Here is a 24893-nt window from a genome sequence, read left to right as displayed (position 1 = left end):
GATTTGATGCTAAGCTCGTGCTCCAGCCTTCCACTGTCTAGAGCACTCAGGGGGCAGCTGCAGTGGACGGTGGCCACGTGTCACCTGTGCGGCACCCAACAGCACCAAATCCCCCCTGGGGGGAGGAAGTGCTCGTCATCCACGTAGAAGCCGGAGGACCACACTCCCTTCCCCAACGCAGCCATCCAGAAATCACGAACGTGACAGCGTCTCCATCTTGGGACTCGGACCAGGTCCCAGCTAGTAACCAGGTGTTACTAGCCTCCCAGAGATTCCTGGATCCTAGTCTTATTTTCTGCCCTGTATCCCCCAGCCCGCACCCCTTCTCCCTCCATTCTATGGGTCTCCGACAGCCTTTGAGAACAGATATATTTTTGGGTCAGGTAACCAGAGTGGGAGTTCGTGTTGCCTCAACCAAGTCCCTGAGGGTGAGCCTGGTGCAGCATTTATTCCTGAGCCCACGGGGCCTGACCATGGACTTGTCAATGCGTGGATGTCTCTCTCAACTCCCCATCTATCCTGAACTCCCCTTAGGAAGGAACCATGCATTTCTTTGCCCCCTCGTGAGCACCAATCCGACACACCTCCAAATATTGGTCAGTTTACAGAGCGGAAATACCATTAAATTATAGGTAGGAAGGGGCGCCTGGGTGGCGCAGTCGGTTAAGCGTCCGACTTCAGCCAGGTCACGATCTCGCGGTCCGTGAGTTCGAGCCCCGCGTCGGGCTCTGGGCTGATGGCTCAGAGCCTGGAGCCTGTTTCTGATTCTGTGTCTCCCTCGCTCTCTGCCCCTCCCCCATTCATGCTCTGTCTCTCTCTGTCCCAAAAATAAATAAACGTTGAAAAAAAAAAATTTTTAAAAAAAAAAAAAATTATAGGTAGGAAGAGCAATGCACATATCAACAAGCTTCCACAGAAAGATCAGCATGCATTGGAGGGGAGGTCAGAAAACAAAACAAAACAAAACAAAAAAACCCCAAAACAAGCAACAGCAACAACAACAAAAAACACCTCATTTTCTTACCTGAAGGGGAAAATACTTAACCAACAAATGACAAGAAGAATAGCTAATTATAAGAGAAAAATATTACACCAGCTTGTCCCACTGGCCTGGGTGCAGAGACACGAAAGGAAGACACGAGGTAGCACCTCGCGTCTGCACGTAGCAGCTGCCCGATACGCGTTAGCGAGCTTTTGAAAGAAAGAAGCGTCTTGGCCACGGAGTTAAGAAGAAACTCACTGGATTTGCTCTGTCTGAAATCTCTTCCAGAAAACCCCCTCTGACAACACAAGTACTTGTGAAGCAAGAGATAACAGAGAGACGAGAATCACAGAAGACCAAAGTGGGTGCTGGAAAACGCGGGCTGAAGACATTCTACAAAATTCCACATACCCGTCCTGAACGTTATGCGCTGGGGCCCTCCTTCTGTGCCATCTGCTGCTTGAGAAAAGACAGCGGCACGGTACTGCGTGTTGGGCACCAACCCCGTAATCAGGACTTCCGTGTCTCTGGTCAGAAGATGGTCCGAAGACAGGTCCACACGTTTGAGCTGGTATCCAGACACGGGGGCCGTGTGGTTCCGGGGTTGCTGGGAGAAGCTCTCCGTGGCGTTGGCATCTACTTCCATCACAAAAGTCAAATACATTAACTGCAACGGAAGCACATGCCTGTCCGCCCACAGCACCTTCCCCATAAGAGGACACGTCAGGCAGCACCCAGAGTTACTACACCACAAATGCTTCCCTTCCTCCCCCACAGAGAGACACATCCTCCTAGAAGGACCCTGATTTTCAGCAGCTCTTTCGCTCTCTACTTGTATCCCACGTACCACCCTCCTTCTCTTTCCAACTCGGCTGTTTTCAGCTCTTCCCCTTCTTTCAAGAAAATCGTCTCCCACCCAGCTCCAAAGGTGGTCATCTAGGGACGGCCATTGGACTCACACCTGGCTAATCTGATCTCACTCCAGGAATTTCTCCCCTGGGCCAGACCCCTTCTGATAGTAGGTGAACTGGGGGACCTGCTAGTGGCCATTTCTCCCTGAGCTTTGGGGCAGGAGCCACCCTGAAGTCAAGGTCGATACGGAAGGAGGCAGGCGGAGGAGACGGGAGTCCCCTCATCTCTTGCTTCAGGGCCTTACTGCCCACAGCAGGAAAACAGACATGAGCCAACAAGTTGCTTTTCCAGCCCAGGCTATTTAAAGTCTGGTTTCTGTCAGCTGTGGTCAACAATCCTAACACCCCCGTCGTAGCACTATTTCCTGATGTGCAAAATGGGGATTAAACACTTGTTCTTCTCAATTCACAGGGCTGCCCCTGAAAATGCCTCAAACCTGTAAATGGCTACTCCACTGCCAATGCAGAAGACATCTGCTAGCCTCGCTTGCTAAGTTTCGCTTTTCCCAACAGATGTGACAAGTTCACCCGATGGCCCTACTTGGGTTAATGCATCTAGTATTTGTTGAACTGAAAGTTTAAAGAGCTAAAGGGGCCAGCTCCTTTCCGGGATGCCAGACTCAGAAGGCTCCAGCCCCTGTGACCATTCTGAACCCCAATGATGTGACCTGTAAAAAAAGAAGATTTCCCTCCTTCCTCATACAGATGTGGGGTAAAACTAACAGTCTGGAGCAAAGCCCTCTAGAAATTCTAAAACTCTATACAACTACAAGAACAATATTTCTTAAAACTATTAAGTTACTGAAAGTCAAAACCAGTATGGCACTTTTGTAACTCACCTAAGCCACTATCTGTAACCGAGGACTCTCTCCCTTCCTCATTTGATTCTGAAAGACACAGGGTGACCTTGTGTCGAACCCCTGGTGTCAGGTGTGATATGTTGACCACCAAGACTTGAGGCAACTCCTTACAACTTTCGACGCCTTCAAGGAGCATCCAGCAGGTGGCAGTGTCATTGCCATTCTTCCAGGTAATAGCAACTTGCGTCACACCCACGAAGGAAACACGAAGATCAGAAACTTGACTCGGCTCTATTTTAAAAAAACACACAATGGGCATTGATGGAACAAGGTATTTGCAGTCACCTTTCATTGGGAATGACTGGGGTCACTGATGTTCCAATGTGACTCACTAAAAATACTTTTTTTATATCAGGGTCCTGTGCAAGTCCATCATTTCACAGCAGGAAATGATACAGAAAAGAATAAACCTGTAACCAAAGATTTTTAGGATCTCTGCTCTGCTCCACAACAGTTAACTTCAACAGTGATTTGAGAGTCTTTGAAACTGTCTTCAAAATTGTCAAACTGCAGGGGTGCCTTGATGGCTGAGTCGGTTCAGTGTCTCACTTTGGCTCAAGTCATGATCTCACAGTTCACGGGTTCAAGCCCCAGGTCTGGCTCTCTGCTGACAGCTCAGAGCCTGGAGCCTGCTTTAGGGTTATCTCTCTCTCTCTCTCTCTCTCTCTCTCTCTGCCCCTCCCCTGCTCACACTCTGTCCGTGTCTCTCTCTCAAAATTGAATAAAAACATTTTTAAAAATGGGTTTTTTTTTTATTTTAAAAAAACAACAACTAAGCACTTAGTCCACAACCAATAAATAGTAGCTGATGAGGAAGGCCTTGTCCCGGGGGGCTTTCAGGTGGAGTGAGGGGCTCAGCAACCAGGCTGGGTATTTCCCGCCACCTTCCCACCTCCTCTGGCCTGTGTCATCTCATCCCCATCACCATTGCTAAATTCTTTCTTCTTTTTCCTCCTTCATTCTCTTCCATCTTCTCCCTGCCCTCTCCACCTGGCCCCCTCTCTTTCACGATAGAGCAAACCTCTATCGTAGGGGGTTTTTTTGCCTCTGAACTTGTGCTCTACAGAGCGACAAGAGTTTTTTGAGGGTACTGATGACACCCCACTCCTATAGGTCCTCTCTCCTCTCTCTCCAGTTCTTTTTCCTTATGGGGCTTCCAGGCAAGATTTTATTTAAAGAAATAGTTTCCTGGCTTGAAAAAAAAAAAAAAAAAGCCTGCTGAAAACCGACGGTTTCATTTGCCTGTTCCATGTACAGAAGGTGCCATGGGCTCCAAGACATCAGGCTCACCAGCCAAAGAGATCACATCCCCAGATCAGAAAACCAAAAGAAGAGCTCATTTTTAAATGTTTGGTTTTTCCCAGCTTAAAAGAGCTTCTTGTCTCTTTTTTGTACTTTTGATTCTTTTCTGCTTAAAAAAAAAAAGGGAGAGAGCTAAATCTGCAGCTCTAACATGTGCCTCAGGGTACTGACATCTAAGCTAAATAAAAATCTAAACCTAAGCGAGTGTCACTGGGCTATCATTTCATTTGAAACACACGCTCTTCTATAAAGCACACCAAACTTCCAGGCCCGGCAAATACTCCTGAGAATATAAACAGCATTAACTTCCCTGCCGGGCTTAAGAAAAGCCTACTAATTACAGACACCATCAAGACACATGTCTAATGGGGTCACTGCTCCCAAGTCTTAGCAGAAAAGCAAATACTAGCCAATAATAGCAAAAGATTTTTAAAAGTGGACCTACTTAAAACCTCCCAAAGCACCCAAGACCTGAATACCAAATGATCCGCATTGATCAGGTAATGATTCAGGTATCACCTGAACTTCTGGGCTTGAACCAATATGGCATCTTTTCTCCTCCCCTTCCACCATTAACGAAAACCAATCTCTCCCCCACAGGCAACGTGAACGGACAAGGCTCTAGGATACAGGGTGAAAAGGAACGTCTCACGATCATTCCTGGGAGCTCATCTTACCTGTCACATCATTTGCGACCGTGGAATCTGCCCAAGTCTTACTGACTGTTTCTGAAGTGGTGAAGGATGTGTATGAAGCTGTTGGGCTAAAGCCTGTGGTGTTATCCCCAGCTTGACCTTCACCTTCTGTGTGCGTGTACGTAGAAGCAGCTGAGTCCGTGTTTGTCCATGCTGGGGCCACACTGGTTGGACTGATGGACACACCTTCAACGTCAGATACAAACAAGGATTCTATTTTAATATGGTTTCCCAAAAGAGGAAAGAAAAAATTATATTTAAAAAAGAAATATAAGAGTCAGGACTGCTCTGCATCTCTACTTTTCAGAAGTGAATTGTGCAATCACAGAATTTCATTTCCCTCTATTTCTCCTCCTGGACTTTCTTCCCACAAACTAACTGTAGATACATTTATGTATGTGTGTGTGTGTGTGTATATATATATATATATATATATGTGTGTGTGTGTGTGTGTGTGTTAGTGAAACAGAAGGCTGCAAAACAGAGACCAAAATGACAGAGATTGGCAATGTTGGCTGTCACTTGAATACAGATTAAATCTATACAGGAGCTGATACAAAAAAAGACGCTAAGATGCTAAATGAGTCTCTCGCCATTCTTAGAAAACACTGTGTGTGGAGAGGTTTTACATGGTGCAGAAGATAACTTTCTTGCCAAACCCTGATACTAGGAGGAAGCTCCGCCATTTTGGGGCACAAAGATGGCATGAGACAGAATAACATAAGGAGAAAAGAGCTGGTCCTTGAATTCAGAACTAGACATATGGACCCACTCTCTGTCCTTTACCTCTGTGACCTAGAATCAGTCCCTTAAAGCCTCCCATTCTGGAGTTCCTCTATTGGCAGCTCTAATAAACTATTTTTAACATAAAGGATTATTTTTATAATATGGTAACCAAAGTCACTGGATTTGGACATTGCAAAAAATCTGAGTTCAGAATCCCATCCTGTTGGTCATTAGCATGTGATTTTACTCAAAGCCCTGGGAGAACATTCTAATCATTTTAGAGCAATGGTTCAGACTTTTTAGTTTGCATTTCATTTTTCTTTCCAATGTTCTAGGCTTCAGCTGTGATCTGGTATCAGTCACATCTACAGCCACTGAAATCCATCTCAGTAAGACACCAGGAAACTTTTCAGTGATAAACTGTGACTGATTTGAGCAGTCAGATACAGTGGTCACACAAACTAATAAAATGGCACCTCCCACCATATACTTGCTGTACAACAGGTTTTCATTATGATTTTTAAAACGAATCACAGTTCTCTCATCTCCCCTTTGCCCCCTTTTCTCCATGCACATAAGTTTTCTTCTTTGGCACCGATGATTCAAGGCTACACAAGGTACCTACCAGTTTATTTACCAAACTGATTAACAAGCAAGAAAAAGCAACTGCAGAGCTCTTCTCATTGTTTGTACAGACTTTGCAGAATCACTGTTATTAACTGAGATTGCCTTTATTACAAGGTTTCAGCAAGATCTGTCCCCTTGGCGTGGCACTGGAAGAACATTCTAATTATTTTATCTCTATGGTTCACAAACTTTGGGATCTTACCAATCAGGAAAAAAAAAGTCCCCAAATTTTGAGAACAGACAAGAGCTACCAATTTTTATTTATGCTAAAAGGTACATTTTTTTAACTACCAAATACAGTTATATTTATTTCTTATAGAAACAAATAATGACCCAAAAAAAATAGTAAGGACATAATCCCAGAATATATGGTGCTTTCAACTAAATATGTTTAGCATCACTTAAATCTTACTATCATAGTCTTAGTTTTCTCATTTTACTCTAGACTAGGGAGAACTTCAATGGGCCAACACTAGTTAGCAACTGGAACTCAGCCCTCCACGTGGAAGCAAAATATATAGGAGGTTACGTCTGGTTTTCCAAAGGTTACATACACCCTGTATATCACTTTTAAAAATCATGGAGCAATGTATCAGCCCCAAAAAATATATATAGTAAAACAGCACATAAAATAAATATAAATCATACTGCATTGTGACAACAAAGTCTTTAAAAAATCACCCACAGATGTAGGCTGGGGAAAGTAAAAATCACAGAAAATAGAAAATTTTTGTCAAAGTTGCGCAAATGATTGAATTCTTTCTTTCCCGTGCTGTTTCCACACTCACCCCACTTCTAAAATAAAACTGGAAACTAAGAGTTTGAACAAATTTGCATTTTCTGTGATTTTCACATTGCTGTTAATGATGCTATGTCCAGCAGGGGGCGATAACGAACAACACAAGAGAAGACAGGGAAGTGCTACTTACCGTCACCTGCGCACACCATCTGTAACAGAAAAAAAAAACGGAAGTCAGTGCATTCATTCAGCCACGGAAAATGCAAATCAGGAATAAAGCAGTTGAGAACTTAATGATAGGGATGGGGTGTTAACGACTACATTAAAAAAGGCCTACTGGCAAGGACTAGGGTGTGGGGACACTGAATAAGGGAACTCAGTGAAACCAGAGGTCAGTTACAAACAATGGATTAACTCAGTTATATGGAGGCTGAGCCATCCAGCGCTCTTCCCCACACATACATCCAATACTGGGGCAGCTCCCAGGTCAGCCCTCTCCCCTGCCACTGCATCATAAATGGATGCACAGGGACATAGACGCACAATCAAGATTCTCTAGGGAAGCAAAAAGGAAAGCAGGACCATAACACCCCTTCCCCACAGCCATTTTCAGGTCGCACGTACAGAATGTAAAGCCAGGTACACAACCGAAGAAATCTACTGGGTTTGGGATTTTCCTTGTGCAAAAATCCACCTTCTTCCTTCTGTCGGTAGGTGGCGTAATTTTTTTTTTTTTTTTTTTTAATTACATGGCATGCAGCTTTGGGAAGCATGAATGTTTGAAACAGAGGAACCTTCAAGATTATTCAGTTGAGTGTCTCAATCTGCCATCTTTAGATCTCCAGAGGATCCTCAAAGATACGCATCATGATCCATAAATTATTTCCCCATACTTCAAAAACCTAAAATAATTTGAAGTTGTACATCTATTGTTTAGTAAGTACACTTTTTTGGTTAACAGGATTTTTTTTTTTTAATTTTTTCTTTTCAACGTTTATTTATTTTTGGGACAGAGAGAGACAGAGCATGAACGGGGGAGGGGCAGAGAGAGAGGGAGACACAGAATCGGAAACAGGCTCCAGGCTCTGAGCCATCAGCCCAGAGCCTGACGCGGGGCTCGAACTCACGGACCGCGAGATCGTGACCTGGCTGAAGTCGGACGCTTAACCGACTGCGCCACCCAGGCGCCCCGGTTAACAGGATTTTTAAAAGTATGGCCATCGTAAAGAGGAAAATAATCAAAAGGGATTCTAGTGGAAAAAATGTCCTCCAATTTCCCATCACACTTAAATAAAACCCCAAGTCTTAACCACAGTCTACATAACCCCCATGATCTCATCACGCCCTTCTCACTGTTCCTGAGGCTGGTTCTCTCTTAACAGCCTTTACACATTGATTCCTTTCTCCAAAAATACTCTGCCCCAGACCTTCCTGTGTCATGGCCTAAAATGCCACCTCATCAGGCAGTCCTTCTCCAACCAACCAGCGGAAATTAGCACCTCTCACTCTCCATCACATCACTAGTATGTTTCCTCCTTGGCAATTTACCTCAATTATCTTCAGCCTCCTCCAACGAAAATGTATGCTCCATGAGAACAGAAACCTCATCTGTGCCCTTGCCTAGAATGGTGCATACAGTAGGCACTCAGTAAATGACACTAAAGGAAAGAATGAGCCTCTTGTTTTGGAAAGGAAGTAATCCCCTAAGGCCTACAGGTGGAAAAACACTTGCCCAAGGTCCTACAGCAAGGCCAAGGCGGGACACGGCCAGGAGCCTAAGCACTCAACCCAACCCAAAGGAAATATCCTTTGGGCTTACCAAATGGAGAAGGCAAAGACAACATTCACTTTCATCTCACAGGTTAGGCAGATAGAAAAAAAGATCTGCTCACCACCCTATCTTCCAGGGGCCCAGGCACCAGTCCCCAAAGGAAGCAGAGTCTTCCTCCTCATCCTTCACACCCCACGAAATTAAGGGCCCACACCTGTTGCTTCTCCTTTCCTACCCACCCACCCACCGCCCCCCCATGCTTTCCATTTCCACCCCCACCCTACCCCCTCAAGCCCCCCTTCATCTCAGGCCTACACTCTTTCAGCTCATCTTCCTGCCTCCAGCCCCTGCCGACCATCCATGCCAGGCATCAATCCACTAGTCCCTGGATGGACTGCAGGATACAGAAAGACGAGGAGCAGGTTGCTAAGCAAGTCAGCACAGGCAGCAAGCTTTTTCTTTTCTTTTTTTTTTTCTTTTTTTCCACCCAGCAGTTGGAAAACATAAACTACCTGACCTCAAGACCCTAAAATGGCCTGTCCCAGCCCTCTGCAGTGTTATTATCTCTTCATATCTTCATATATGCCTCTACGTGTTGTATCCTGAACTGGGATTCATGCAGTCAACCATCCACCCAAACAGCGCCTACAAACATTGACGATCGGGGCCTGCTCTCTAACTGCTTTTAGGAAAGCAAGGGGAGTAAGACATGTCTGTAAATAAATCCTTCAAGGTAGAGTAGAAAGTACTGACAGGTTATTGACGGGCGCCTGGGTGGCGCAGTCAGTTAAGCGTCCGACTTCAGCCAGGTCACGATCTCGTGGTCTGTGAGTTCGAGCCCCGCGTCAGGCTCTGGGCTGATGGCTCAGAGCCTGGAGCCTGTTTCCGATTCTGTGTCTCCCTCTCTCTCTGCCCCTCCCCCGTTCATGCTCTGTCTCTCTCTGTCCCCAAAAAAATAAATAAACGTTGAAAAAAAAATTTTTTAAAAAAAAGAAAGTACTGACAGGTTATTGACTAAGCAATTCTCAAGCGCCTGCATGTGCCAAGTGCAGTGTAAAGCCCCAGAGCTAAGACAGACAGACAGACAGACAGACAGCCTCTGTGTCCTGCGGGGCTCACGGCTGAGAGAGACCGTTGAATCAAATGACAGGACAGACGGAAGGTGCCCCTAAGGTAGGTACCATTCGCAGAAGGAAGTCAGAGGAGGGCGTACACGGAAGGCCAAAGTCAGAGGAGGGCGTACACAGAAGGCAAAGAGTGTCTGTGCCTTTCGATCTGTGTCCTATATAGCCCGAGACTCAGTAAACGTTGACTGGCTGATGATCATTACATGGGACAAACAGCTCTGAGTTCTAGAGGTGAAAGGGCAAGGGTCACCATCAATATGCACAGAGCCTGACTTGTCAGGCACTGTTCAAGTGCTTTCAGACATTAACTCACTCAATCCTCCCAATAACCCTAAATGTAGGAGCAGATCCCTCGTGGGCCAGTGAGCTGCAGCGTCTGGATTTGAACCCAGGCAGTCTGACTCACGGGCCATGTCCTTAACCACCGGCCACCCTGCCTCCCGATGTAAAACAACTGGTGAGAAATATACCAGGACTTAGGGAAGGTTTAAATATCAATTTCAAAAGCTATCAATGTCAAAACCTTTCTTCCTTCTACCCTCCAAAAACTCCAGCAAACGAAGTGAAGAGTGTTCCTGACAAATCGGGGTACAGTTTCTCCCGGCAGCCCCCCTCAATGTGCCGCACAAACACACCAGCCGTGTCTCTTCGCGGCTCAGCGTGAAACGATCACACGGCTTCCATCTTCCCTGGCCTCACTCCCCCTTCTTTTCCTTCATCTTGACCTCACTGGGCCTGACTTCCTAAATAAAGCGTCAACACTTCAATCCTTTCCTCAGGACCCGGGGGACCTAAAAAGCCCAGACTAAAACATGAGACAAAGGGACACAAGAGAAGTCCATTAGGGGGCTTCCGAGGGAAAAGCTTGCTCACTAAGAAGAAGGAATTACATGGAAGAAAATGCCATCCTAGTTTGCCGCACTTCATCGGATCTGCCCATGATGCCTGGAGCTGCTACAGCCTCGGTGTGACAAGGAGGGGAGAAATCGCCTACCTGCTGAGGATGGCTGATGAGGAGAAAGGGGCAAACACCTGGATCCTCGTGCTACTAAATCAACCCATCGTACGCTTGTCCTACCGCGAGCCTTCTTGCCTAGGGAGATGCAACCCCCCTTTCATTTAGGGTTGTCTAATATTTAAAACCAAAAGAACACTGGTTGGCACAATAACAACAAAGGTAGCTAGTTTTCGCGTGAACCCTCATTTTTACAGATGAAGAAATTGAAAGGCCAATGATCTGTTGTCCAGTGTCACAGAGCTGGTCAGGGAGAAGTAAAAGCAGGATGTAAGCCCCGGTCTGCCGGACCCCTAAACTTTTGCACTGATCACAGGAGAAAAAGACCCTTGCAAACAACACCCCCACAAGACACCTGGCATGGGAGAAACTTTGTGATTAGTTTTTAAAAGAATACAATCCAGGCACCTGGGTGGCTCAGTCAGTTAAGCGTCTGACTCTTGACCTTGGCTCAGGTCGTGATCTCACCATTGTGAGATTGGGCTCCACACTGAACATGGAGCCTGTTTAAGATTCTCTCTCTCCCTCTACCCCTCTCCCCTGCTCATATGTTCGCTCGCTCTCTCTCAAATAAAATAAAATAAAATAAAATAAAATAAAATAAAATAAAACAATACAATCAACAGAAAACTCATCCTTCTAAAATTAGCTCCAAGCCTACTTGTACCAGGAGGTGAAATAGGTTCACACGCCAACCATGAAAGTTAACTGCAGAAAAGAGGAAGCTGGGGACAACTTCCCAGCAGTACCAGCTAAACACGATGAGAGCAACCTCTGCTCCTTCCCTTTCTAAGAGGATCCAGAAGAACTCTAGTGATTACTAATCAAGAAGGCATCCACAGAAATCATCCTGTATTCAAATGCCCTTCCACAACTGCTCCCTAACCCAGCGACCCTAAATCCTGATAGAAAAAGAAGGAAGCTTTCCATTTTACTGAATCCCCAAAACAACCCTATAAAATAGAAATTATACTCCCCACTTTACAGATGGGGACACAAGGGCTCAGAGTACACAACCCGAGGTCACACAACTAAGTTTCCCGGCTGGTGTCACTTGCCCCAGGCACAGGAAGGAGAGATGAAAACAGGTGCTTGAGGCTGGAGATAAAACTCTCTTCTCCTCCCTACCTCCCCCAGGGGCAGAAACTGAGCTAGATTTAGCGTGCACGGCCAAGCCTGGTGCCAGCGGCACATCAGACTCCAATGTTTGTCCCCTTCTCATCCGAGGCTCCCAGGCGTCTCCCTCCTAGCTTCAGCAGACCCATCCATAAGAGGGTTATGAGTGAGCCTGCCCTGTGGCTAGGACTCAGGGGATGCCAGAAGTCACAGCCCCTGAACCCAAGCTGAATGAGGGAGTAGAGCTTCCATAAAAAGGAGTGGGTGTCACAGCAGCACTCTTCACAATAGCCAAGGTGGAGGACAACCTAATGTCCATTGACAGATGAATGGATAAGCCACATGCTGTACAGCCATACAAGGGAATACCATTCAGCCATAAAAAGGAGTGAAATTCTGGTACATGCTACAACGTGGATAAACTTCAGAAACATTATGCTACGTGAAATGAAGCCAGACATAGAGGCCCATATGTTGATTTCACTTACAGGAAATGTCCAGAAAAGGGAAATCCATAGAAACAGGCTGTGAGAAGACCAGTAGTCGCCAGGGGCTAGCAAGAGGGAAAAGGAAGCATGACTGCTAACGGGTACAGGGTCACCTTTCGGGTAATAAAAATGTTTGGAACTACATAAAGGTGGTGGTTGCACAACATGCTGAATGTACTAAGTGCCCCTGAACTATACTCTTCTAAATGGTTAATTTTATGTTACGTGAATTTCATCCCAATTTTTTTTTAAGATAGTAGGAAGGTAACTTTGTATGATCAAGTTCAGCCACTAGAAGGAAGAAGGGAAAGAAAGCTTCCTGAAGGAAGAGGCGGGAGGTGGGAGAGAAGAGGACGGTAATAAATAGGGAGGTTTTGGAAAGAAGATTTGGAAAATTAGAAAAGGGAGAAAAGGGGGCACCTGGGTGGCTCAGTCAGTTGAGCATCTGATTCTTGATTTCTGCTCAGGTCATGATCTCAGGGTTGTAGGACTGAGCCCCGAGTCGGGGTTCCCACTAAGCGTGGAGCCTGCTTAAGATTCTTTCTCTCTCCCTCTCTCTCTCAAAAAAAAGAAATGAAATGAAAAATGAGAAGAAAAAGGAAAAGAAAAGAAAAGAAAAGAAAAGAAAAGAAAAGAAAAGAAAAGAAAAGAAAAGAAAAAAGAAAAAAAAGAAAAGAAGAAAAGGGAGAAAGCACCATGAACTGGAAATTAGAAAGCTGAGCTGGGCAAAACTGCCTGACCGAAGGCGCTCTGGGCAACCTCCACTTTCGCATTCTGAGGATAAAAAGGAAGGAACTCGAGTTTCCTGGACACCTACTGTGTGCCAGGCACTGAGGTGTGCTTTCTACATCCCTTGTCTGAGCAGAGTCATGGAATCACAGTTAAAAGCTTAGGATCTGGAATCAGATTGCCCGGGGGGAAATCATTGAGTTTCACCATTTACTGGTTCTGTGACTTTGGGCAGGGACCTTAACCTCTCTATCCCTCCGGGGCTACATCTGTAAACAGGGATGATAATCATGCCTGCCTCGTTGTAGTAAGGATGAAAGTAAGTGATGTCTTTAACAGCTATTGCTATCACCATCATCTTTAAATCTTCAGAGCAACTCTGCAAGGTACTTTCATCCCCATTTTACAGATGACAACACCAAGGCTCAGATCCTACTGACAAAACCAACGGGCAATCTGAAACTCATATCTGCAAAGCATTTAAATGAATGAGCAACAGCTCAGTTACAGAGGTAGGCACTGAGGCCCAGAGGTAGAAAGCGGCTTACTCAAGGACACATAGCCAGTGAGGAAGCACCAAAACCCGAACGCAGGTCTTGATTTCCACCTCAACCTCAACCACTTTCACTAAGCTTCCCCAACCCCTTCTCTCCTGGGATGCAGACACAGATGGAGTACTCATAGCTCACCCCCCTCTCTCACTACTCCTCTGCAAAATCCCCCATACAGATGACCCAAGACTTCTGCAGGCCCCCATGGCTGGGCAAATGAAGCAATCACTGAGATGAGAGATTAGGCTCACTGATTTAAGAGGAAGACATATGGACATACAAAAAAAAAAAAAAAAAAAAGAGTATGATACTATCTTCAATTCTGCCACAGACTTCAAAGTCTGCTGACCTCGACTCCCCAGGCTCAGTAGAAACCTACTGGTCAACCAGATGGCTGGTATTAACTGACCATCCTACACTGAATAGCAGAGTCACCTCCAGACTCTTTTCTGAGAAGCAGACCCCGGCTGTTGAGCCTTCCAGCCTTATTCATCACTCTCCTCCCCGAATGTGTTCCTGTTTCACTTTGGTTATGCCGATGTGATGAGCCAGACAAAGTTCTCGTTCTCTTTGGAAACTACCACCGGTCCTGAAACTATAGTTCCAGGCATAAGGATCCTCTTCCAGGACCCCCGGAAGACCAAACTATTAACATTGCCCTCAATGCCAACACAACGCAGCCAAAGCTGCAGCCATTACATCAGTGGTCCACTCTGAACAGTGGATTCTTTCTACTCAACACCTAAATCACAGGATGTCATTAGCTGCATTTACCTAAAACTTTGAAATTCTCCCCAGCTCCTCTACATATAAATTTTACTCCTACATTCACAGCAAAGCACACACATACGGATTCTCTTCTCTCCAAGTCTCCCTGTAAATGCCCCATTAAACCTGTCTCCCAGGCTATAACCAGAATAACCTGACCCCTCCCTCCCTTCGCCCTCCACCGGTACACTCAGTAGCCAGGTCCTAAAGATGCTTCCTCGCCCAAAGCACCTTGACTTCCCCCCTTCCATACTGTGGCCACCATAAACCAAATCCTCTTAACCCCAAGCCCTAAATAACAGAAGCAGCCTCCTCCTAGGGCTCAGAAAAACTCAGGCCATATTTATTTTTTGAAGTGCTCAGTATACACTTTCAAAAAATTTAAAAGTGCCAGAAGAGGGTAATATCTGTTGCAGTATATTTTCCCTTCAATCCTGTCAGAGCGTCACTATGACTCTACCCATAATCCCTCATTTGGAGGATAAAAGGCCAACACCTAAATCAAGGCCCTTTGTGATGAACACCAGAGGTGACAGCCAGGCCCTATTTCTTCATCCACACCTCTGGTTGCCCCTCCTCTAACCTCTCCCTACAACGCAGGCACGGTGAAAAATAAATAGAACCACTACATTATTCTTTCTAAAACATGCTAATATTCACCGGGATCCTGAAAGGGACAAATGGGCACACTCAACCGGGGTGGGGGTGGGGGGGGACTGAAGACAGTTTAAGAGTCTCTTTACAAGAGTGGGGGTGGGGGTAAGTGGAGCCAATAAGGGATGGGCAAGAATCCTAAGGCAGCAGCAATGGGGAAAGAAAGGAAAAGGGTTGAGGGACTGCCCCTCCCCCATCTCGATCTGGGAGAGGCCAAGGGCATCCACTGACGTAGCCCATGGAGGTCAGCCTCCTCCCAGTGGCAGGGAAGGTGGAGATGAGCAGGCAAGGGTCTGCAGGGGTGCACAAAGGATCCACACCACAGGGCTCATGTCCCCTCACCTCTGAGAGCCTGTGACTATGGTAAGCACAGCCCAGCATGGTGACCAAGAGGTTTAGGTGCAACTGCCCCCAACAGTCATGAGTGGGGAGTGGGGGGGTCTAACAGTCTCACCAAACCATCCAGTTCATCACTTTTGAATAGTGGAAGGATACACATAACACAGATCCCACATCTGAGATCTCCCTGAGGCTCAAACAAAGCAAGGATTCTGGATTCCCAGCCTAAGAGCTGTCTTCCACCTCACCTAACCCCTGAAGCTGCCACCTGTCAGCTCCCTTGATGACCTTCTCCCTTGATGACCTTCAGGAAAGCTCCAGCCCCCAGCTGCCTTTCAGTCCTTGCTGCCCAGGACTTCCCCCCACCCCCAACCCACCCTGCCCCAGACCCTGCACCGCAACAAGATACCGAGGGCACTTAAGGCGGTTCCAACTCTCCAAACAAAAGAGGCAGGAAAGCACGTGACAGTGCAATGTGGAGCCACCCCACTAACCAGGCAGGGGGTGCCCAAGGACACTGTGAACTTGGGTCTGAAGGGGCTTAAGGGCGATGTGTCAGGGAAGAGTGGTAGAAACACCACCTAAAGAGGGACTCCCTGCAGGTACTTAATGCTGGTTGACTCTACTTGTTACGATACTGATTGAGCTCTCAACTAGCCTTACAGCAATCCCAGGAGGCAGTAATGGTGTTCATCCCCATTTTCCAGATGGAGAAACTAAGCCCCAGAAAACTGAAGGTCCTGATCCAGCATCTTAACAGCTAGTAAACCTAAGATTCTAGCCCAGGTCTATCTGACTTGGAAGTTCTGTACCTTAACCCCTCCCAGGAGCACTCAGTTGGCTTGTCCCTGAGCAAGTCTCCACTGAGACTACGGAACCCAAGTGACTCCAGGGCTGCCGGCCACCAACCCCTGCCTGCCAAGGGTGTTGGGGACAGGTTCTAGCAACGCATTTAAACGGACTCCATTAAGAAGGCTCCTGCACTGCTCTCGAAAAGAGCAGAGTCTGAGGGTAAATTCACAGAGCAGCCTGGATTTTAGCAAGTGACAAATCTTCAGGTTTTCCATTATACACGTTTGGTTTTTAGGGATGGATAATAAGTGGCTGAATAACACAATGGGTAACAATAGACTCTTTATCCTTCTAAAACCAAGCCCACGCACCATATGACAATAGTTATTTTTACCCACTGACGTAATTAACTAAAATGTGAACTGCTTCAAGCAATTTTTTAAATCAAACAGCATTTTATGGGATTTGGTGCATGCAGGGATCTCAATTCTGAAAGGCCATCATTCTTCCTAACTCTCATTTATCTCCCTGGTGAAAATCACCCCCAACAGCGCACTATAAAACTGGTCCCTGAAAGGTACATCATTGATCATGAAAATGGTCGATGGGATGGGCTCTCCCTCTGAACCCAGAAGCCAGGCAGTAAACATCTTTATGGGAAACTCCCCAGAAGACAAGTGTGGCGTTGGGAGGTGGCATGCATGCTGAGCATCCGTTTCCACCCTAGAGTCCAAAAGGCAAGGGACAGGCAGCGTGGCAAAGGCGAGAAGGAGCTGGCTTACTCTGCCTCCTTTGCAAATAGGTGACTCTCTGAACTTGATGCTGTCATCAAAAGGGATTGCAGAAAAGGCTCAGCAAAATCCAGAACCCTGTGTCCCAGAAAAGCCAGGTGAGGTTCCGATGGAAGGGATGGGCACCAACCTGCTTTTGCATAGACCAGCTGGCTCATCTCTTCCCTCCTGGGACAGCTGGAGGCATGATGAACTCTTCCAATTGCACAGAACACAAAGTAACCAGAGGGGCTATTTTGGTGAGGCTATGTGAACTTTGAGATGCAGAGCTGAGGAAATCCCAGGCCAGAAGTTTCCATGGGTATTTTTAGCAGCAGAACTATTATTTCGAGAGGAATCTTCTGAAGAACTACATGTATAAAGTCTCACATTTCACACATATCTAAATATATACATGTATATGCACATATAGGTATACTTGGATGGAAGCAATGTTTTGTTATGTATTTATTTTAAAGTTCAAGGTATCTTATTTTAATGAAACACTTACGGAACCCCCTGATGGAACTCAAGGAACACGGTTTGAAAACACTAGTTTTCAAAGTTTGACTTTATGAAGGGAGAAAGTAAGTCCCAGAATGGTTCAGCAACTGGACTCAGATCACCCAGCACAGAGGCTAAAGCACAAATCTGTAGACTCCTTGCAAGTGTTCATCTCCTCATCTCAAGGGAAGGTGAGAGTGCAAGCTCCAAACCCCTGTCTGAACCCCTTCTCCACGTTGTATGATACATCTAGGGCCTAAATGGGAGCGTCATTGTCCAAATCCAGCCCGCTGACGTGTTTTACTCAATCCGCAGTGTTCTGTTTTGTTTTGTTTAATTTATGTCCCTTAGAACACGGCTCTATTTTTCCCCATTGGGCTTTCCAACTTTATTGATAGATAACCGACAAATAAAAATTGTATATATAGAAGGTACAAAGTGTGAAAATTAGGAGTCCTAGCATTTTTTTAAATCCTAATTTTTAGCTTCTAAAAAAAATAATAATAAGATCTGGCTTTCTTACCCGGTCACACTGAAGCAATTAACTGGATCTGAGTGTCAGCTTCCCCTTTTGGTGGGTTACGTCCTACGAGTTCACCACCCTCCCAACCAGCATCACCTCAATGCTGAGGGCAAATACTAGTTGCCAAGCAACACGGTACCCAATCTGTGGCTTTTTTCTATCAAACGTGAGCATATGAAAGATCAAGAAGCAGTGTGATTTTTCATTATTTGGCCCATTCCATTTATTTACCTTCCCAACTGCCCCTGAAAACATGTGAGTTTCTAACTATTGATCGAAGGGCATCTTGCAAAATTCATGGGTTGCAATTATTAAAGACCTGTTTACTTTGTAAGTTTCTCTCTCAGGAAGAGATCTCTGGCCAATGCCAGATGTGAATTATGTACATGTTGTGAATGTAAAATGCACCAGTTTGCCTGCCCCTAAGTTCGCTGCTCACCCCGGCTCAACCTACCTCCCAATGCCACCACCACCTCCAAAAAGACGCAAAAACCAGGGTGGAGAGTTCTGATCCTTCATTAAAGACTTTAATTTCCTACTTTTACATCTGAATAATAAAACCACTCCAAAACTCCCACCAATTCCTCCCTGCACTGCCCATCCACCTTAGGGTGTAGACAAAAATAGCTAATAGCCACCACTCACCAAGAGCTTGCAATGGTCAGGCTAGTTCCTCATGGAATCCTTCCTTCCTCACCCCACCCAGCTGGGTGTATCCATAATCTACGCCTTCCTGACTCCCCAGCCTCCCACATCCCTCCCACTTCCTCCTAGAAGAGGACCAAACATCAGGACACCAGGTTCCAGCTTCCACCTTCACAAGCCTTGCCTTCAGCTGACCACGAAAAGCTAAGGGGTCTTTCACGACCTATTCACTCTGGCCAAAAAGCCACAAGGGCCAGTGGTGATTTCCACAGACCCAGATGCTTTTCACGCCCTCTCAGAACCATACTGAAGTAACTCTGTGTTCTTCCAAGGCTTTGCAAACAGAGGTTTCCACGAGCCAAACCACCACCCCACTGATCCCCCCACCGCATGGTGGCATTGAGGGGGAGAGAGAACTGGGTGTGGTCAAAAAACAACAGGACATGGCATCAGGTTCGGATGTGAAGCCTGGCAACCACCACATCTTAGCCAAGGAGCCTTAAGGCCACACTCCTTGAATTCTTTCACCTGTAAGTTACCAGCTACTCTGTAGGTTTGATGTGGAGAATGAAGGGCACTTAGTAGGTCCTCTATACACAGCAACAAACGTCAGTCCTTGAGAGGTGGGACAGCACAGTGACGTGCTTCTGGAGTCCAACCCTACTGACTGCGTGAACCTGAGGGAGACACTCGTCCCCTTTTGGCGACAATAATAACCACACCCACCAGAAGCAAGGGTGGGGTGAACTACTGATAAGTAGTGAACCTGAGCCATGGGTATATGGGAGTTCATTTGTGTATGTCTGATAAGTTTCACAAATAAAAAAGTAAATGGTGGGGCACCTGGGCGGCTCAGGTTGAGTCGGTTGAATGTCCGACTCCTGATTTCAGGGTCATGATCCCAGGGTCGTGGGATAGAACCCCACGTCAGGCTTGACACTAAGTGTGGAGCCCGGTTGGGGTTCTCTCTCTCTTTCTCTCTCTCTCCCTTCCTCCCCTAAAAAAAAAAAAAAAACCTCTCTCCTTCTACCCCTCTCCCTGGCTCACATTCCCTCTCTCGATCTCTCTCTCTCTCTAACAAAACAATTAATTGAATTAATTAATTACAAAATGAAAAATGAAAAAGTAAATGGTACAAACAGTATTTGCTGTTTATCATGGCCAATTTGAAGTGACATAATCCACAGCAAATACTTCACCTACAGTGAGGGCACAGGCGATGTGAGCTATCATTTCAATTACTACCACTCCCAGGAGCTGAGATCAGAGGGCCCGAGAGGTGACACACAGGGAGGGGTAAGCTGTCTTGCAGAGAAAAGCAGAACCAGAAGGTATTTCTGCTAACACCGAAGCAAGAACAGCAGAGACGGGCCAGCCAGCATCTTGGATTCTGTCGTGTGATGAGAGGAACTTGAGCTACAATTCTCGGACTGGCTGCCTTCTTGGTCCCTCCTGCCCACCCCAGCCAAAGCTGCACTGAGGCCACAGGTTTGCTCTCTGCAAACCCACAATCAGCCCCACTCCCCTACACTGTGGGTGGAGTCGGCCCAGTTTAGCGGACGGCACAGAACTCAGGCCCTACTTCTCCCCATGTGCCAGAACAGTCTCAAGGTGGCCTCAAAGTTCACAGGTGGTGGTGACAGATCAGTTCTTACACAGATTTTTCTGCCTACAGTATTGCCTTCTAATTAAAAAGTACATCACTGAAACAGCCAGACAACACAGGAAACTTCAATGGTTTTTTTGTTCCCCTATCAGCTTTTTTCTCTTTAATTTCTTTTTAATGTTTATTTATTTTTGAGAGAGACAGAGACAGAATGCGAGTGGGTTAGGGGCAGAGAGAGAGGGAGACACAGAATCTGAAGCAGGCTCCAGGCTCTGAGCTGTCAGCACAGAGCCCACTGTGGGACTCAAACTCACGAGCTGTATGTGAGATCACGACCTGAGCCGAAGTCAGTCGCTCAACCGACTGAGCCACCCAGGCGCCCCTCCAATCAGCTTTTTTTATTTTAAATGTTTGTATTTATTTTTGAGAGAGAATGCAAGCAGGGGAGGGGTGGAAGGGGGAAGGGGGCAAAGTTTCTGAAGCAGGCTCTGTGCGGACAGCAAGGAGCCCAATGTAGGGCTTCAACTCATGAATTGCGAGATCATGACCTGAGCCAAAGTCAGACGCTCAAGCGACTGAGCCGCCCAGGTGCCCCTCTCCAGTCAGCTTTTAACAATAAGCTAAATACAACCATCACCAACCCCCAAAAAAGGTTTCAAGGCAAAGCCATACCTTCATCTCTCCAAGAAACTGATCTTTGATAAAATGGCACCTTGGCAAATTACCTGGGGCAGGTATTATCAAGTCAGTGATGCCACAAAGTAGACACTTGTATCTGACATCCAGGCAATGAAAAGAGAACTCTGGGTCATAAAATACTGGATTATGGGAGAGCTGGCCCAGCAGAGCCTGTCCGTGACTTGTAAAGACAGAGATGGGAAGTGACAGGTGATTTTCAACAACTCATAAAGTCTAATGAATGCCCTAAATCAGATGTCGGTGAAAGGCCGTTTTGTAAAAGGCCAGACAGTATATATTTTAGGCTTTGCAGGTCATACTACTATAGCAGTAACAAATCAGCCACAGACAACGCGTTACCTAATGACCATGGCTGTGTTCCAATCACACTTTATTTATAAGCATTAAATTTGTGTTTCATATAATTTTCACCTGTCATAAAATATTATTCTTCTCTTGAATTTTTTTTCAACCATTTAAAAATGTAAAACCTACTCTTAGCTCACAGGCCACCCAAAACTAAGTGGTAGGTGGATTTGGCCCACGAGACCGTAGTTTGCCGACCACTGTCCTAAATCATGTATTTACCCTGGACAGAGCCGCAGGCACAGGCTTACAGCAGGACAGAACATGAGCCTGTGGTCTGGGTCTGGTTCTGTGTCCCAGTTCCAACAATTACTACCTTGAACACAAAGCTAAAGTTTCATCTTCTCATCTGAAAATAGGGATTTCCAACAGTTCCCTCCTCGAACACTTAGGAGAATTCAATGAAATAATGGCTGGCACAAGACAAATGTTCAAGAGAGGATAACTCTATCATAATTGCCATTGTTTCTTTGCTTGTTTCTTTGTCTTTGGCTAGACTTCAATCAGCTCAGTGTGAAGAACACAGGATCTCTCGATGCTAGTCTGAATTTCCAATTGGAAGTCTTTGGCTGATATGACATAGGAAGGAACAAAATGTCTCTGAATGAATACAGGGTATTCAAGGGAGAAAATAACTTGCAATATGGGCCCATTGGTGACAGAGAATGGTGACTGGAGGCCAAAACACATTGGCCACAGGGGCGCCTGGCTGGCTCAGTCAGTAGAGCATGAGACTCTTGATCTCGAGGTTGTGAGTTCAAGCCTCATGTTGGGTGTAGAGATTATTTAAAAATAAAAAATCTTAAATATAAAACACACCCACACCCCCCCCCCCACACACACACACACACACTGGCCACAGAGCTGCTTCTGAGTAGCTCTTCTGGTTACCCTGTACATTCGCATTCTGACCCTCTCTCAGCTTAAGGCAACTTATTTTTCTATGTGTTTACCTTATCTCTCTAGCTAGATGATAAACTCTCTCCTAAGGTAAGGGGGGGGGGGGGGGACACACACTTCACATCCTCCCATGCCTAGTATATTGTCTTCCCTGATACATACTCGCTCAGTGGTGGCTGACTGTGGGTTTTAACTGGTTCTCCAGGGCAGGACACAGAGCTGGCCTGAGCGTGAACAGGTAAAGCCAAACAGATGTGTGTGAACTTCAGGGCCTCAAGAGCAAGCAATTGGGATATATGTGGTCACTCATAAGGTAGGATAAAATCTTAGAGATTATCTATAGCATTTGCCTCCATTTTGAGTTAAGGAAACGGGCCCAGAGAGGTAAGGTGATTTGTCAAAGTAGCTGGATCTGAAACTCATTCGTTCACCCCATGTTCACTGACTGCATTCTATATGCCAGGCCCCATTAACATTCTAGGGACACAGAGACAGAAGATCCCTGGTCTCACATTGCTTAAAGATTAGCAAAGGAGACAGAGAAATAAACAGTGGATTTTCTTCTTTGTTTCCTTAGGTGGAACCATTTAATTTGGGGAAGATATCAAATTCGTACATTCTACCTCTCTATTCTGTTTTCTCCTGAGCTCTTCAACATACACGCCTTTTTTTTCAACAACAGATGCAATCAATGCCTTCGGTAAGGAAACCGTGAGTCATAAAAGCAGAACTCACATTTCACGTACATTTCTCCACATTATCGACATACCTCAAATTCTCGTAAAAAGCTGTGCTGCCATCTCCTACCTTACCTCCTGCTGGTCCTACTACCTAGAAAGCGAGAGTTATCTTGCTCCCTCCTTTTCCCAACTGATTGGGAATTCCCAATTCCTGCTCATTCTTCCACCAGGACACCTTCACCTAACTCTGCTTCCCAGCGTGGCAAGAGCTGTCCTCTGTGGGTCTGCTCAACCCCCAGCCTCACCTCTTGGGGCTCATGATTATACGTGTCTCCTTGACTGGCTGGAAGCCCCATGGGGGTGGGGACTCTATAACTCACACCTAGCACAGTGCCTGAGCTTGCTGAGCACTGGACAGCCGGATTGTAAGCAGTGTGATAGGCAGAAAGGATGAGGGTGGGGACAAGGTCTAAGCATGAGAACTGAATTTCATCTGGACAGCCAGAAAGAATGGAAGAGAACATACAAGCCAAGAAACAAATAAAATGGCAAGAAAGCACACGGAAGTGGTTCTCACACTTTGGCAGATATCAGAGCCATCTGGGGAACTTGGTAAAAAATACAAAAGCCCAGCCCTATTCTACTTCAACCAGCTTGGGCCTCTTCCTTATCAGTTCTCTAGGTGACTCAAATCCCCTCCGAAGTGTGAGAACCACTGGATTAAGGCATTTTAAAGAGATAGTAGGAGAAGAGGAGTCCCCTCTGGTCTAGATAGCCACAACCCATAAGCTCCTGGAAAGCCCTGAACAACTGGAGGGGAATGAGCTGGGAGTTACTTGGTTTGGTCTGAGGAAAACGTAACCCAACATAAACTGAAGACATCCTTTAATGGTCTTTAAACAAGGGAGGGGCCCAGTCTTCTGGAATCCAGGCGGAGTTTGTCCAGTGGGTTGTAATGGATCTAAAACCAGACTTGGAGGTACGCCTGGGTAGCTCAGTCGGTTAAGTGTCCGACTTCGGCACAGGTCATGATCTCGTGGTCCGTGGGTTCGAGCCCCGCATCGGGCTCTGTGCTGACAGCTCAGAGCCTGGCACCTGCTTCGGATTCTATGTCTCCCTCTCTCTGCCCTTCCCCCACTCACACTCTGTCTCTTTCTCCTTCAAAAAGAAACATTAAAAAAATAATAATAAATTAAAAACAAACAAACAAACCGGACTGGGAAAAGGTGGGCCATAGGGAGGGTTTCCCTCAGAAACACCACAAATTTCTGGCAGCTTCTTCCGGTTCTCCCTTCAATGAATCCAGCAATCCAACAGATCCTAGGAAGTAATCCCACCAGCCGCTGTGGGAATTCAGGCTAAGAGTGATTTTCCTCACTGACTGACAATTTGAAATGTTTCCATACCAGGGTCAGGAGGACCAATACTCTGTCACTCAGCATTTAGTAAGTCCTTCCCCTCCCCGTTGACTGGCACCATCTGCTCACACAACACATTATTTGCTACATTCATGGATGCCTTGCTCTTCCTTGTGTACTTTCAGGAAACAAAATTCAGCACTTAAAAAGACATGATGGATGTAAACATTCTGGAAGCTGCAGTGATGCAGGCTGGGTTCCAGCAAGACCTGAAGTGAATGAGTCAGCATTTTGCAGAAGAGGAAGAACGGATGTGGGAGTCAGACTTGGGTTCGAATCTCCATCTCACCACCTACTAGGTGAGCCACCAATTCACATATTCATCGGAAAAACAATGTGGCCTGACCTCTCATGATGGTGGCAAGCAAGAACTTCCATACGGTCTTGTACAAAGTTGGTGCTTAATAATTGCTAGCGGGTTATATCCTGAAGGTACACTCATCTCCAGAAGCAGTAACATTTGGCTTTGGACAAAAGGCTCACAACACACACACACACACACACACACACACACACACACACGGGTATTTTACCCCATTGAAGATGATTTTAACTATTAACGATAATTACCACATTGTACAAATAAATTGTATTATATAAAGAGTGACTCT

At 46.0% G+C, this 24893-nt stretch overlaps 1 protein-coding gene, 1 long non-coding RNA gene and 1 other non-coding gene across 3 annotated transcripts in view; 2 read left to right on the top strand and 1 right to left on the bottom strand.

Moving 5' to 3' along the window:
- Nucleotides 1–7051, bottom strand: part of PTPRJ (protein tyrosine phosphatase receptor type J) — a 53823-nt gene extending 46772 nt beyond the window's left edge. Inside the window, exons 1-4 of the mRNA XM_045485228.1 lie at nucleotides 7033–7051; nucleotides 4733–4936; nucleotides 2733–2984; nucleotides 1394–1621 (exon numbers count right to left, since the gene is read on the bottom strand). Coding sequence (XP_045341184.1) covers nucleotides 1394–1621; nucleotides 2733–2984; nucleotides 4733–4936; nucleotides 7033–7051 — 703 coding nt within the window. The remainder of the gene's footprint in view (nucleotides 1–1393; nucleotides 1622–2732; nucleotides 2985–4732; nucleotides 4937–7032) is intronic.
- Nucleotides 550–946, top strand: LOC123601681. The gene is made up of 2 exons (XR_006714238.1): nucleotides 550–632; nucleotides 879–946. It is a non-coding gene; the product is annotated as an uncharacterized LOC123601681 (long non-coding RNA).
- Nucleotides 7052–21987: 14936 nt separating the features above from the next.
- On the top strand, nucleotides 21988–22060 carry TRNAK-CUU. Its single transcript has one exon. It is a non-coding gene; the product is annotated as a tRNA-Lys (tRNA).
- Nucleotides 22061–24893: the final 2833 nt, after the last annotated feature.

This window comes from Leopardus geoffroyi, chromosome D1 (assembly GCF_018350155.1).
Source record: "Leopardus geoffroyi isolate Oge1 chromosome D1, O.geoffroyi_Oge1_pat1.0, whole genome shotgun sequence".
Lineage (NCBI taxonomy): Eukaryota > Metazoa > Chordata > Mammalia > Carnivora > Felidae > Leopardus > Leopardus geoffroyi.
The sequence above is the reverse complement of the archived record's forward strand: the minus strand, read 5'-3'. Positions and strand labels throughout refer to the sequence as shown.